At 35.7% G+C, this 14,761-nt stretch overlaps 1 protein-coding gene and 1 long non-coding RNA gene across 2 annotated transcripts in view; one reads left to right on the top strand and one right to left on the bottom strand.

Annotated features, from left to right (window-relative positions):
- LOC114932408 (uncharacterized) overlaps positions 1-14,761 on the top strand; it is a 123,421-nt gene that overhangs the window by 71,810 nt on the left and 36,850 nt on the right. The gene's annotated exons all lie outside the window — the stretch shown is intronic.
- The window catches only part of Dhc93AB (Dynein heavy chain at 93AB), a 28,521-nt gene continuing 22,934 nt past the window's right edge, over positions 9,175-14,761 (bottom strand). Inside the window, 10 exon segments of the mRNA XM_085479733.1 lie at positions 9,175-9,678; positions 9,838-9,986; positions 10,744-11,100; positions 11,235-11,449; positions 11,551-11,678; positions 11,918-12,219; positions 12,432-12,713; positions 12,977-13,277; positions 13,349-13,903; positions 14,242-14,711. Of these exon segments, the coding sequence (XP_085335859.1) occupies positions 9,384-9,678; positions 9,838-9,986; positions 10,744-11,100; positions 11,235-11,449; positions 11,551-11,678; positions 11,918-12,219; positions 12,432-12,713; positions 12,977-13,277; positions 13,349-13,903; positions 14,242-14,711 (3,054 nt within the window). The 3' untranslated portion in view covers positions 9,175-9,383.

The raw sequence follows: 14,761 nt of genomic DNA, 5'->3' as shown, positions 1-14,761 counted from the left end.
CGCACATCGTACAAATGAAACGAGAATCGTCGAAATCTGGTCTGGACTGGACGTGCTTAAAGTCGCGCACTTCAGCACGAGTGACGGTAAGAGAAGCTCTCTCGTCAAGCTTGATGTAATCCCGACATTATTGTCTCGATGTCGGTTTAGACTCTCGAATAATCCCGGGATCGCGCGTCCTTGTTTCCCGGTGGGACGCGATAACGCACGAGAATAACGTGCGGGCCGCTAGGGTTAACGGGGTCCGATCCGGTTTTCAATGGGCGATCGACGGAATTTAAAAGCGTCCATTGCATATATATATTCTCGTATGCATATACATACATATACAGCCGCGCTCGCATAAATCCGCGTATTTCGGGGACAGGTCGGATCGCGAAACATCGGGGATTAAAAAGCGGGCGACCGAAAAATATCTCCTCCCGCACGCGTCGGATGCAGCCTATTGCATCGGCATTGTTGCACCCTCTTGCGCACATGAAAACACACAGACTCGTTTGGCTCGTTTTATACATCCGAGGTATAGATTTGATGAAATGTCACTTCAACCGTTTAATTATTGATTGATAAGCTGAATGATTGTTATATGTTGCCTAACTAGAAATACCTAGAATGTCGTGAAAGAAATTTATTTTAAGTTGTTGGAAGTGTATAAAAAAGAGATCTGAATTTTTTATTAGAAAATACACATTGTCATTGATATAATATAATAAAATAATATCGAGAACAAGTTAAACAAAGTTCAATGAGTTTTGTAGAAAGTGTATAGTGCACAGTAAAATAATCCATATAGGGAAGCTAATTATCTAGATTTAAATATATTGCATTCTCTTGCGCAAATGAAGACACACAGACTCGTTTGGCTCGTTTTATACATCCAAGGTATAGATTTGATGAAATGTCACTTCAACCGTTTAATTATTGATTGATAAGCTGAATGATTGTTATATGTTCCCTAACTAGAAATACCTAGAATGTCGTGAAAGAAATTTATTTTAAGTTGTTGGAAGTCTATAAAAAAGAGATCTGAATTTTTCATTAGAAAATACATTGTCATTGATATAATATAATAAAATAATGTCGAGAACAAGTTAAACAAAGTTCAATGAGTTTTGTAGAAAGTGTATAGTGCACAGTAAAATAATCCATATGGGGAAGCTAATTATCTAGATTTAAACATATTGCATCCTCTTGCGCACATAAAGATACACAAACTCGTTTGGCTCGTTTTATACATCCGAGGTATAGATTTGATGAAATGTCACTTCAACCGTTTAATTATTGATTGATAAGCTGAATGATTGTTATATGTTCCCTAACTAGAAATACCTAGAATGTCGTAAAAGAAATTTATTTTAAGTTGTTGGAAGTCTATAAAAAAGGGATCTGAATTTTTCATTAGAAAATACATTGTCATTGATATAATATAATAAAATAATCTCGAGAACAAGTTAAACAAAGTTCAATGAGTTTTGTAGAAAGTGTATAGTGCACAGTAAAATAATCCATATAGGGAAGCTAATTATCTAGATTTAAATATATTGCATTCTCTTGCGCAAATGAAGACACACAGACTCGTTTGGCTCGTTTTATACATCCGAGGTATAGATTTGATGAAATGTCACTTCAACCGTTTAATTATTGATTGATAAGCTGAATGATTGTTATATGTTCCCTAACTAGAAATACCTAGAATGTCGTGAAAGAAATTTATTTTAAGTTGTTGGAAGTCTATAAAAAAGGGATCTGAATTTTTCATTAGAAAATACATTGTCATTGATATAATATAATAAAATAATGTCGAGAACAAGTTAAACAAAGTTCAATGAGTTTTGTAGAAAGTGTATAGTGCACAGTAAAATAATCCATATGGGAAAGCTAATTATCTAGATTTAAACATATTGCATCATCTTGCGCACATGAAGATACACAAACTCGTTTGGCTCGTTTTATACATCCGAGGTATAGATTTGATGAAATGTCACTTCAACCGTTTAATTATTGATTGATAAGCTGAATGATTGTTATATGTTCCCTAACTAGAAATACCTAGAATGTCGTGAAAGAAATTTATTTTAAGTTGTTGGAAGTCTATAAAAAAGAGATCTGAATTTTTCATTAGAAAATACATTGTCATTGATATAATATAATAAAATAATGTCGAGAACAAGTTAAACAAAGTTCAATGAGTTTTGTAGAAAGTGTATAGTGCACAGTAAAATAATCCATATGGGGAAGCTAATTATCTAGATTTAAACATATTGCATCCTCTTGCGCACATAAGATACACAAACTCGTTTGGTTCGTTTTATACATCCGAGGTATAGATTTGATGAAATGTCACTTCAACCGTTTAATTATTGATTGATAAGCTGAATGATTGTTATATGTTCCCTAACTAGAAATACCTAGAATGTCGTGAAAGAAATTTATTTTAAGTTGTTGGAAGCCTATAAAAAAGGGATCTGAATTTTTCATTAGAAAATACATTGCCATTGATATAATATAATAAAATAATGTCGAGAACAAGTTAAACAAAGTTCAATGAGTTTTGTAGAAAGTGTATAGTGCACAGTAAAATAATCCATATGGGAAAGCTAATTATCTAGATTTAAACATATTGCATCCTCTTGCGCACATGAAGACACACAAACTCGTTCGGCTCGTTTTATACATCCAAGGTATAGATTTGATGAAATGTCACTTCAACCGTTTAATTACTGATTGATAAGCTGAATGATTATTATATGTTCATCAATTAATTTTATTATATGTTCCCTAACCAGAAATACCTAAAAGACTATATAAAAAGAATCGAGAACAAGTTAAACAAAGTTCAACGAGTTTTGTAGGAAGTGTATATTGCACGATGAAATGATCCATTGGGGAAGCTAATTATCTAGATCTTAGCCATATGCTCGTGTGTAACAGTACTTAGCGATTCATGGAAAAGAGAGAGAAAAAGGAGAGTGAGAAGAGAAACGATCGTGAAAGAAATTCAAACGTCGTTCTCGGAAGATGGATCGGTGGGCCGGTTAGTTCTGTATCAGAACCGATAACACGTGCCTTTCCTCACGGTATTATTAGAGTTTCGACGCGGAATGAATCACGCATCGACTTAATCGCATTAACGATAAGCGTTCTGCCTCCAAGGACCCCTCAGGCTGTGGATTCGAAGCCGTCGAAGCGCAAATATTAGCGCGCGCGATATTTCCTCCGCGATATTGCTGTATACTGCCGAGTAAAACGCGTAAAAGAGACTCCGAGGTTTCGCGACTCTTCGTGATAACGAGGCTGCAATTATCGAATTGATTATTACAGAGAGATTGCACAGTTTTGCGCAAAGAAATCGACGCGCAAAAAATATTTAACACCTGTCTGCGCGGTGACTCATCTATCTTTGTAACGTGAGACAATTTACATAATATCGCGAATATTTTGCGCTACTGTATATGTTGAAAATAAATTACAATACATTCCAAAATACGTGACAATTTTAAATTGCAAATTATTTGATGAATCGGCAGCCGATTCTTTTGCAAAGAATAACCGTCTTTCTCGCATATGTGTTCAGCATAAATTTAACATAAATTCATTGCCATGTATAGTGCCTTTGACACGTGTATTGAAATAACTGTTATTCTTTCTATTACAAAAAAAAAGAAGTTCAATATAATTTTGTGAAAAGTAAAATACTCTTAACGTACCTGCAAGAAAAGAAGCAGATAATCGCGTCATTAGTCAAGACTACAAAAAATACATACGGAGAAAGATAATAGAATTCGTATCGGAAACGGTGTACCAAATTAAAACTCTTAAAACCAAGCGATATTTGCGTGGGTAAAAAAGCAAGCGATTTAAAATTTCCGTTGTCAGCATTAATGGAGCTTCGAGAGAGAAAGACACACAGAGAGCATCGGCAAATACGTCGAGTATTTGAATTTCTACTTGTGTGGACACAGCTGAAAGTGAAAAACATCGGTGACAATGCGAAACGAAAATAGCGACTACAGAAGCGTCCTGAAATTAAAACGTCTTTTATTAAAACGAAAAAAACGTTGTTGAAAAAATTTGTTTCGGCTTATGGCACAAAGATATAAACGATCGTTTTCTATTGTTGAGAAAAATATGATTAAAGCGCAAACAATACATATCGCGTCATAGTAGATCAAATAACCAGCATAATTAAACCTGCTGCCTCTAATTAAGACAATACTAAAACCCTCCTAAATACAGAAGAGAAAGAGAGACTGGCGAAGAAAAGCAAAGTATACAATCGAACCGACCACTGTTTGGCAAGGCTCGAATAACTCGCCGTGTCCCGAGTGTATTTCAATAGGGGGAAAAGTATCTCGTATAGGTTTACGTAACACATAATACAACAACTGGTCATCGCAATTTTTGCCGTAAGATTCGGAAGAAAATTACATGAATATCCTAGTTAACTATTAAATTCTAATTTTTAGAAATTCTGTATCAACATATAGAAATTTTCGCATTCATATATAATATATATACACGTCAATAAAATAATTATGCACATTAATATAATTGCAGTCAATTATAATAGTAGCATATATGGTATAAGAGCTTTTAAAAATGACGCTGCATGAATATGCAATACTATTTTTAAACAAAATAATTTTTGAAATAATTATATACATACATTAATATAATTGCAGTCAATTATGATAGTAGCACATATAAGAGCTATTAAAATAACGCTGCGTGAATATGCAATGCTATTAGAAAAAAAAGTAATTTTTGAATTTAATAAGGCAATAACGCTCTCTGCGCATTCGCCTAGGGTGAAAAAAATATCTGGTTCAGATACACGTAGTTCGAATTTGGTAGCCGCCCCTCTGTGTATCGTCTTCCCCCGCGTTTTTGTTGTAATCTCCCGAGGGATGCGTGAACGCACGTACGCTGGGAACTCTCTCCGCGTATATCGAGTGACCCTCGTCGGGATACGTTCGCAATATAGCCAGGAGTTTACAATTCCGGAGTTTATAAGTTCTCCCCTATATTCTTACTATTATGCCACATTCTATGATGCATTCTATACGGCTTAATAAAAGGATATTTACAGCCGAGAATGTGTGTACATAAGCAAATTTTTCTCGTGCTTTGCTTTTCCCCATTTTAAAATATTTTTTGCAGAGCTATATATCATGATTTGCGCCTGATTAAACTTTTTATCCAATTTTCTCATTTGACATAATTTATTTAACTTTATACAATCTAAATAATATTATTTTTTTAAGTATGCATATACAGTACTTGTACGCATATTCTTTAGTATTAAAGTTTAATTACAGCGCGAATTAGCGAATTATATCGATTCGAGAGAAAATATTGCGACGTATAAATTTGCTGCAGCTAGGAAAATGAATTTTGCTCGGTAAAATTGCGTTTGCGTGCGATTGCGTGACAGTCGGAGCGCCAAAAATTGGCGGTTCTCTATACGTGATCGGAATTTAGGGGGTATCAGCGATGTGGACAGGCGGCTACAGTGACACTAACTAACGTCGTAATCAAGTAAGCAGTTTAGCCGAACGATCTGGTTAGGACGACTTAGCCCTCCGTATCGACGAGGCGTTACTAATTGGTTTACAGATCTTCCGAGCCGAAGTCGGTGCTCAAAGGTCTCTCTAGTTGGCTATGTCGGCCATTCGACGATCCATCTACCTACTGTTTAAACTTGTCCTTCGCAAATGTTTAATTAATACCCTCGATATACCGCCGGGTTGTCATATCTCGTAGCTCGATCGATATTTCCGACGTGAACAGGATTATACAATCTTTCTTTAATTTTTTTTATATACAATCAACTTTTGTGTGCACACATTTTTCCGCATTCTATTCTTACTCGAGGAAGACGACGCTTGAAAGAGGAACGTGCGCGATATATCGCGCGTCCTTGAATAAGATACATTCCGTGTATGTGTCCCGTTGGCAAAATATTAACGAGAAAATTTATAGAAGCTGAAACGAAGAATTATATCTGACACGTGCGACTGTATCAACGAGTCTCGAGTATCTCTGTACGTGTATTGTACGTGGAGAATTTTTATCGGGACTTATTCTCGGTGAAGTCTGCTCGGATCAAGCTGGTAGATAAAAAGGGATAACTGAAAATATTTTTAGACTTTATGCGTCACAATAAAATGCATTTTATTTATCACGAGTCTCTCCATTACGGTTTTGACACACGCATGATAATACCATTTTTTTAAACGTACTTTTTATATATACAATCAACTTTTGTGCATTTTTCCGTAGTCTGTTCCTGCTCGAAGGAGATAATTTTTGAAAGAGAAGCGCGCAAGCAAATTTTTCTATCAAAAAATGATATTTGAAACGTAGAACTTATAGGAGATAAACGTCAGGCCATTCTTCTACGAAGTGAAAAATGTCATCCGTATGCAAAACAAATTGCGCGACAGCTTTCGAGACGTTTCATTATTCCTCTGCGAGCAGGGCGACTGTCTAAGCTGTTTCCCTCGCCTGAGAAATTTAATTCTAGCCGGGCCTACGAATGCCTGACGTCTTTTAATATCACGGTCACGAGGAGTATGACGCACCGTCACCTGTGGTCGGTCCTTCAAAAATGATTAACCCGATTAAAGAAGAACGGTGCGGTCCCAGCCGCACCGATGCCGATGAAAAATGGAAGTCTCTCGCCCGGACGAAACAAAGGAACCATTAACTCCCCCTCGTACAGAGAACGGTATGTGACCGCGGACCTTATCCTAAACAATACCATTATGCGAATTTTTGTCGAATAACAAAGCAGACAAACTTTCCAACAATATTATACAACGTACAATGTAATATAAAAAGAGTTATTAAAATAAAATAAAGCTTTAAAAAAGCTTTATACTCGTGTATTATACAACGAAATAGAGCAATTTTAATATCTACGAAATTGTTATACTTTGCTGTTTTTCTATCTAAATAATGCTTGTTTAGTTGACCTTGAATTATTGCGTTGCAATACATTTTGCATCACAGAAAAATCACAGAATGATATAAAAAATTCATTCATCGTGGCTCCAGTCACAGAGTCCATCAGCTGGGAAATTTATCGATTTTCAATTAACTTGACTGTCAATATGTTCGATCGCTTCGTAAAAATAAAAGGGACGCGTCGCACTGACAACCGATTTGTCATGCTAACGAACGAACGTTCATTAACATTCTCGTCTGTCACGACTGCGCCAGCCAATGTGACATTGTACATAATCCTAACATCAAACAGACTCATTAACGGTGAGATTTCGTTGAATGAAACTGGTTGTCGCGAACGGATCGAAGATCGGAGGCCTTGAAAGGAAAGACTACCTGTTGGTATATGAAATCTTTGTCAATGTGTGACTTTGATTCTTTTCGAAGCTTCTTATTTCAAGAACCTTCGTTATCTGGTTCTTATCGGATTCGTTATGACAAATTTCCCTCTTTAAGATATTTATTAATCATTTCAAGGCGTGGAATATTTATTTGAATATTCAAATGAGTACTCTTTTTTTACTTTTATTACATTCTACGATTGTGTCTAACAATCCATTTATCAAATTTACTACTGTCTTGTAAATGATTTATTTGATCAATTTATTAATTACAGTAATATTTATTACATTAAATTAATATTAAAAATTGATATATAATTAAATTGTTTGTTATATATTTTGAAATAAGTCGACAAGATTTCAGGAGATTTTATTTCTTTCCTTCTACTTTGATTTTCTTTCTTTGATAACAAAGCAAATTTTAAGATATCGCCTAATGAACGGCTGATGCCCAATTAGGCGTCGAAGTTTCTTTCCAAGTTCATATCAGAAACGCCGCAAGTCCTGAAACCAAAAGCTTTGTTCCGTTTCGCCTGACACGCGTAACATCAGCTATTCGAGCCGCTTTTATCCTCCACAACCGTCCAGCGCGGCTTAATGAAAACCGTGATTGAAGCCAGTGCACGGATGCCGATCGATCCGCCACATATCACGGAGAGGGTGTCCAAGAGCCAATCACGGGGAACCGTCAAAGGGACGATCATTTTTTCCCCTTTTCGATAGAATTCATGAGTTGACTTTGCGCAGATCGTACTATTAGTTTTTGCCGCTGTGTATATTTGAGCCATTAGGATAATCAAAACGCAGCAATAATACTGCTTCCAAAATCTATGGAAAAAATTATTTAATTCAATCAGCGCTCGTATAAATCAAGCTTCGTTTGTTAAATTTGCAATTTAAACAAACGCAAATTTGTAATTTTTTCTCACTGACAATGAGAAACATAATAATACAGATAAAGAATTCTATAATTGTATGAATATTTTTAACTTCTTTACGATTTAATTATCTAAACAGATTTTTTTCAATTTTCTTTATCGCGTAAATTTGGATCGCTTTGCTTTACAATTTTGTAAAAAAATTTGACAATAAAATGTCGAGTATCTTTCGTTATTTCTGATATTCTCTTCATATACTTAATAAATTTTTCATTTTGAGAATACTTCAAAGACATAAATTGAAGCGAGCGAAAATTTAATTTATTCCCCTGACTCAATGTAATTTTGATATCGGGCTGATACTAAAACCTTTGTGTTCTGTACGGATGTGTCTCGTATCTTTTTTTTTCTGCCCGTATCTCGGGAATCGACACTAAATTAAATTGGCCGACACTTTGTAGCTAGATAGACATCGGCTTTTGTTTACTCCGGGATACGGGGTATTGATCCCCAACGTCTTCAGGGAGGCCTCCCATTTCGACGAATGACGGATAATTTCTTCTTTTTCCCTGTCGCGGAAAACTGAGCGCCGGTTCGTGAAACGGGCCGGATATACTCCTTGGAGACCTCGCATCGTTTCTCCTCTTACGTTTTATTAACTCTCGGTCGATTAGTCGACCTCGAAGTATCCCACCTTCGATCGACCGTTTTGGGATTTGCTGTCGATTCGTTCTCTTCTTTATACGCCGTAATTACGGATATATTTCACGCAAAATGTATCATCATTTTGGGATAGTAAGAGATCAACTTCATGTATGTGTAAAAGCGATAATAGCTAAACAATTACTTTGCATGTAAAATATGTAATATTAGCTTTAAGAGAGATATTTTTTAAATGTTAATATTGAAACGAGAATACATCGATTATTCTTCCAATGGAGCCTGGTTTTATTTAATCATGCACTCTAATTAAATTTACATTGCCTTAATAATGAATAACTTTATATCTAGTCTCTGTATCATATTTTTTGTTACATTAGTGATAGACAGAGAAATGAGTAACGATATATTTTCTTTCAGGTACAATTATGCTTGTCTTATTGATTGAAGCAATTATTCTATTAACTAACTGCTAAACTAAGAACAATTATTTTGTTTAAGTTTGCAACAGGAGTGCAACACCGGCTAATGTCCATTTGGCCGGTTTGTCCTTGGTCTTCAAATTGAAGGTCCACACATATGTCGGGCCCCGCATGCGTGTCTTGTATACCGGACACTCGTACATGTTCCTCAAATCCTGTTTGTCCTGCGTGATCGCGCGTACATTAATCACGGGCATCGCTGGATATAATTCCTTAGGCCTGGAGTCGACGATGATTCCTGTTTGGACGTCCCATCGCGCGCCTTCCATAAATATTCCGTGAACGTAGGCCCCGTCCCTCGGTGCCGACCTAACACGAACGAATCGGGAAGGAAGTCACTCCTCGGCTCGATGTTGTACGACGAATTAAGTTAACGACTGATAACTATTCTGCCCTCGCGAGCGCGCGCGCGCGCGCGCGAGCTTATCGTGAAACTTCAACTTCCGTCTAATTATCTTTCCTACTCACGTGAACTCCTCCTTGTTCTTCTTGGTCACGTCGCACTGTAGGCACATTTTGTCGAGTGGTAACTCGTGCCTCCTCGCCGTCGATTGCATGATGGCGGTGAGTAACGATTGAGGATTAAAGAAGCCGGCGAGCCACACGGACGCCGGCAACTAAAAAGAGAGATGATTCATTTTTCGCACGTATTCTTCAAACGCGAATTGAGGTAAACGGCCCACTTTCTCACCCTGACGCACTTACTGACCATATCGATATATTTTTATTTTATTAATATACCTTTTGACGTTAATTATCATATCAATTATCAATTGGATAAATAACTATGTATAACTTTTAATTGGAAAGAAACTGACGTTTTTAAAAATGAATAATCAGAAATAAATTAGGGGCTCGCGCAAGTCCCGACAATAGATTGGTACACGGAAAGAATTTTCTCTTAGAATTTATCCCGAAAATCATGGTAATCATGGGACAATATAATATTGGAAAAATTTTATAAGAGTTTCTCTGATTAATATTTATCACAATAAAATATTACTATGCGCATAGTAAATTTAATCGAACATATTCTATATCTTATTGTGGTAGATATTAATATTTTTGTGTGGTAAGTATTAATCAGAGAAACTCTTATAAAATTCTTCCAATATCATGATTTTCAGGGTAAATTCTAAGAGAAAACTCTTCCTGTGTATTTTTAAATAAACAACTTTATTATAATTTCTAGTTCTATTTACTTGCAAAATAAATGTATATTACAGAGAACTCTGATACGCGCGAAGGAATTATTTGTCATCAATTTTATTTTATATTGCTTTTGTAAATAAAAAATAACTGTTCTTTTTTGCACTTAAACGGTCAATAAATGGGCCTTATTTATCTCATCTACTCTGTCTCTATAATACATACAACGAAATCTGTGGACCATGTTTCTAGCTCTCTGATTCTCAGCAGCAGATCGACGAACCAAGCAGTTAGGCCCGACAAAGACGGATAAGCCCTGCTGGCCCAAACAGGCGGAACTTGATCGAAGAACAGCGCGTTCTCCAAGTCCTCCATGTCTGATGTTATGGTAAGTTCGCCCTTGAGACCCAGATCCAGCTCGCGCAACGATCGTTTAATCTCAGTCGTCAGATTATTCATCCTTTCGCATTCTTGAAAAGCGACGATCACGTAAGGTGTTCGTTCCTCTACCTTTCCCATTATTTCCGTCATGTTAAACTCCTCGGGTAGTTTCTCTATTATCTCGTCCAATACTTGTTTCACCTGCGAAATAAAACGAGAGAATCATTTATTTTATTAGATTTCTAAAAAAACGAATATAATAAAATGAATCTTAAAAAATAAAATATTGCTCATTTAGTTGGTGTGTAATTTTTAATTATTGCGAATATAACAACCTTCTCCTCTCTGGTAATGGTTTGTCCTCCTGAGCTACCAGTATCTCGGGGTTGCATTTCGAATACTGTTCTGAATAAGTTCTCAGCCGTCATCGTCAGAAAACCAATTTCCGCGTTCGGATGTAATCCGTATAAATACGGAGATTCCGGTGGTATAGCTTCGTCGATATACGTATGATAACCGATCAAATCTGTATTAGGAGGCGCGGCGAAACCTTGAAATATCAAGTAACATTCATGAAAAATTCATATGAAATATTCACGCAATGAATTTTCATTTAATATCGAAACGACTGAATTCGCGCATTTAGTTTACCCGGTGCCAGTTGCAGTTCTCCATCAATCAAGTCAGGCTGCATTAATTCTTCAAGATAAGACACGCAAAGTCTTCTGTCCCAGTCGTCTGTTATATGGCCACCGTACATAATTTCTCCGAAAAGATACCTTTTCGAAGATATTGGATATTGTGTTCAATTTTTTCAGAATGACTTTTTTTCAATTAAGTTATGCTTATATATATATATAAATTTTTAATAACTATTTTTTTATATTTCAATTATAAAAATTCTTTATAAATATTTTTTACATATATTTTAATTTTATAAATATATATATAGGTAATTGATTTTGGATAATTTTGTGCAATTATTTTTTATTTTAATTATTAATATAATAATATTAACCTTAAATCTTCCCAAGGTACTTTCGGACTTGCTTCTAAATAATTATATAGCACACTGACACTGATGTTCAGATCTCCTACATTGAAGGGGTATATTTTATTCCAACCTTGGGGTCCGAATTTACGACGCTCCGCGACGACAGCGTGGAAGTAGCACAAAGAAAATAAAATCGCTTTGAACTCAGCTTCTTTAGTACACATTTCTAAAGTTTCTTGAGTAAAATTGTCTAGAGCTTTATGTAAATTAGCTTGCATGCCAGTCGGTGGTTCGTTTGTAATTTTAATTGACGATTCCAGAATACCCTAAAAATCATTATAAAAAAGTACATCTTTTTTTAGAGTAAAATATATATATTATGAATAGATTGTTGAAGTGTATAAGAGATTATATATGTATCTTTATAAATTATACTTTATAATTATATAAAGCTAAGTTTGATAAATTTAAGAAATTTAATTATATATAAATTATAATATAATTATTAATATAATTTAACATTGAAAAACATTCCTACTTGAGGTATTATATGGCCGGCTGCTGTACTAGCCGGTTCTGCGCTCATAAACATTCTGTAATCGGGATGAGATCCTTCCGCAGCTACTTCCAATTTCTTCTCCAACAACGGAAGCCATTTTTTTACCAAATGTATATTTTGTAGCACCACCCAGTGACCATTTTTGGCTGCTATGTCTATAGCTTGTTCGGCCACCGTTTCTTGTCCTTGACCAAGGGATACGTTATGGAAGTTTTGATCATCCGATGTAAACCCAAGGCGTCGACCCAAGTCTTCAACATCCTAATATTCCGATATATCATATTTTTTGGGGGTTCCTTATATCTTGTTCTTAATATTTTATAAAACATATCTCAATATAATAGTTATTGTATTTATATTATATTTATAATATTTATCGTATTAATCTTACAGTGTGTCTATTATATATTTAAATGGTATTAAAAGAAACCTTTTAAATATATCACACATACACAGAATTATTGAAAGTGCTTTAAAAAATGTTATTCATAAAATAGCAGTAAGAGAAGATATTACATAATCACCTTTAATGGATTAACTCCGGGCGATAAAATGAAGAAAATAGGAGTACCCGGGCTAGTTTCCTCATAGGATTTTGCAAATTCCACCGTTCTCGCCTCAATATATCTCGGACCGAGCTTTTCCTCGATAAACGCAGCAATGGCATACGTCATCCTGTCCGGTCTCAGAGCTCTCAACATGCATAGACGTTGTATAGCCGTTTTATTTTTCCACTCTTGAGGAAACTTCTCGCGCTCTGGGCATTCGCACTCTACGAACTTTTTCCAACGTTTGGCGGAACTCTCGATGTCCCGATCCAGATTCCTTCAAACAAGCAAGACGGTAGGTAGAAAGTAAAGCGCAACAATGGAATAACAGTTTCTCATCCTACGCACCGAAACTCTTCTCTCGTAGAGAGGCTTCTTATGCCACCCCAGCTGGTATTGGTGAGAAAATCGACGGGCGAGGTGACGTGTGGCGTTATAGGAAATCTTAGAAGAAAGTCCAACTCGCTAGCTGTAACTTCGTTTCTCACCAATAAAATTTGAAATGCCATTTGCGAGGCGAAGATTAGCTTGTCGCACTCGAAGAGACCCCTGCTAGTGTACATGAAGACAGAATATGTGATGCATTCAATCAGATTTTGCACTCTGCCCGCGACATCGGGCGCGGGATCAGCCTTCAAGATCGCTTTCTGGAAGACGACGCTGAACGCCTTCAACGAAAATTGATAGATAGGATTAATAGTATTCAGATCATTCAGAATAAAATATAATAAGGAGGCCCTTGCTGCAGCTGGTCGATATAATTCTCGAGCTGCGTCGATCTCTCGACTTGTACCGCGAGCCTCTGTAACCTTGGACTCGATCTCTGCGGCAGTACGCTTCGTGGTCTCCAAATTCTCCACGAGAGATGTATCTTCGAGGACATTGCTACCAGCTGACGATAATCTATGATAATGATAAGTAACATAATTCATTAAAATTAATTGTTAGATATATTGTAGATTTTTAAATATCGACAAATATATACTTTTCCTTTTTTTATCCATTATAGACAAACAAATATTATTTATAAATAATTAAAAATAACTGTGTATCATGCACATTTATATATATGAGAAATATTATAATTATTTTTAAAATGTATTTTTTCATACGATGATAAATAGAATCTATATAAAAAATGTTTTAAATATAATTTATTATATTTTTTATACGAATCTTACATTTTAAATGATATGTAAATAAATTTGTCAATTGTTTAACGACGAAGCACTAATTTATACCTCGAAAGAAGTGAATCCTCGAGACTATTGAGAGTAATCTTAAAGTCATTCTGTTGCCTGGTAAGCTCTGCCTTCAACTCCTCCAAATCTGGTCTCTCTGCCTTAACTACTTCCGCAAGCAATTGATCCTCCAAGCCATCCCTCGTTACCGTAAAATTAATCAACGTGGTTTGCGCTTGCATTTCCGGCTTGTAATGGGGATTAGCCAACTTCGTGTGTAGCAGCAATCTGAACATAGAATTGTATTCCACCTCTTTATCGCCGATCTTAATGGCTCGACCCTTCTTGATTAAATTTCGGCCAAGTAGAGGATCCAGAACAGGATCTACAGTCTCTCCAATGTTCTCCAACAGAACTGTAGATCCATTTGCCAAAGATAACTCGATCACATCCAAATAACCACGTTGACCTAATCTAATTACTTTCAGCTCGTCTCCGTATTTTTCTTTAATCCATTTTATTCCTTGAAGCTGTGAAATATATATATATATATATATTTTTTTTATTAAATTACATTTAT

The sequence above is a fragment of the Nylanderia fulva genome, unplaced genomic scaffold (genome assembly GCF_048542155.1).
Source record: "Nylanderia fulva isolate GAGA-0341 unplaced genomic scaffold, ASM4854215v1 Scaffold13, whole genome shotgun sequence".
Lineage (NCBI taxonomy): Eukaryota > Metazoa > Arthropoda > Insecta > Hymenoptera > Formicidae > Nylanderia > Nylanderia fulva.
The sequence above is the reverse complement of the archived record's forward strand: the minus strand, read 5'-3'. Positions and strand labels throughout refer to the sequence as shown.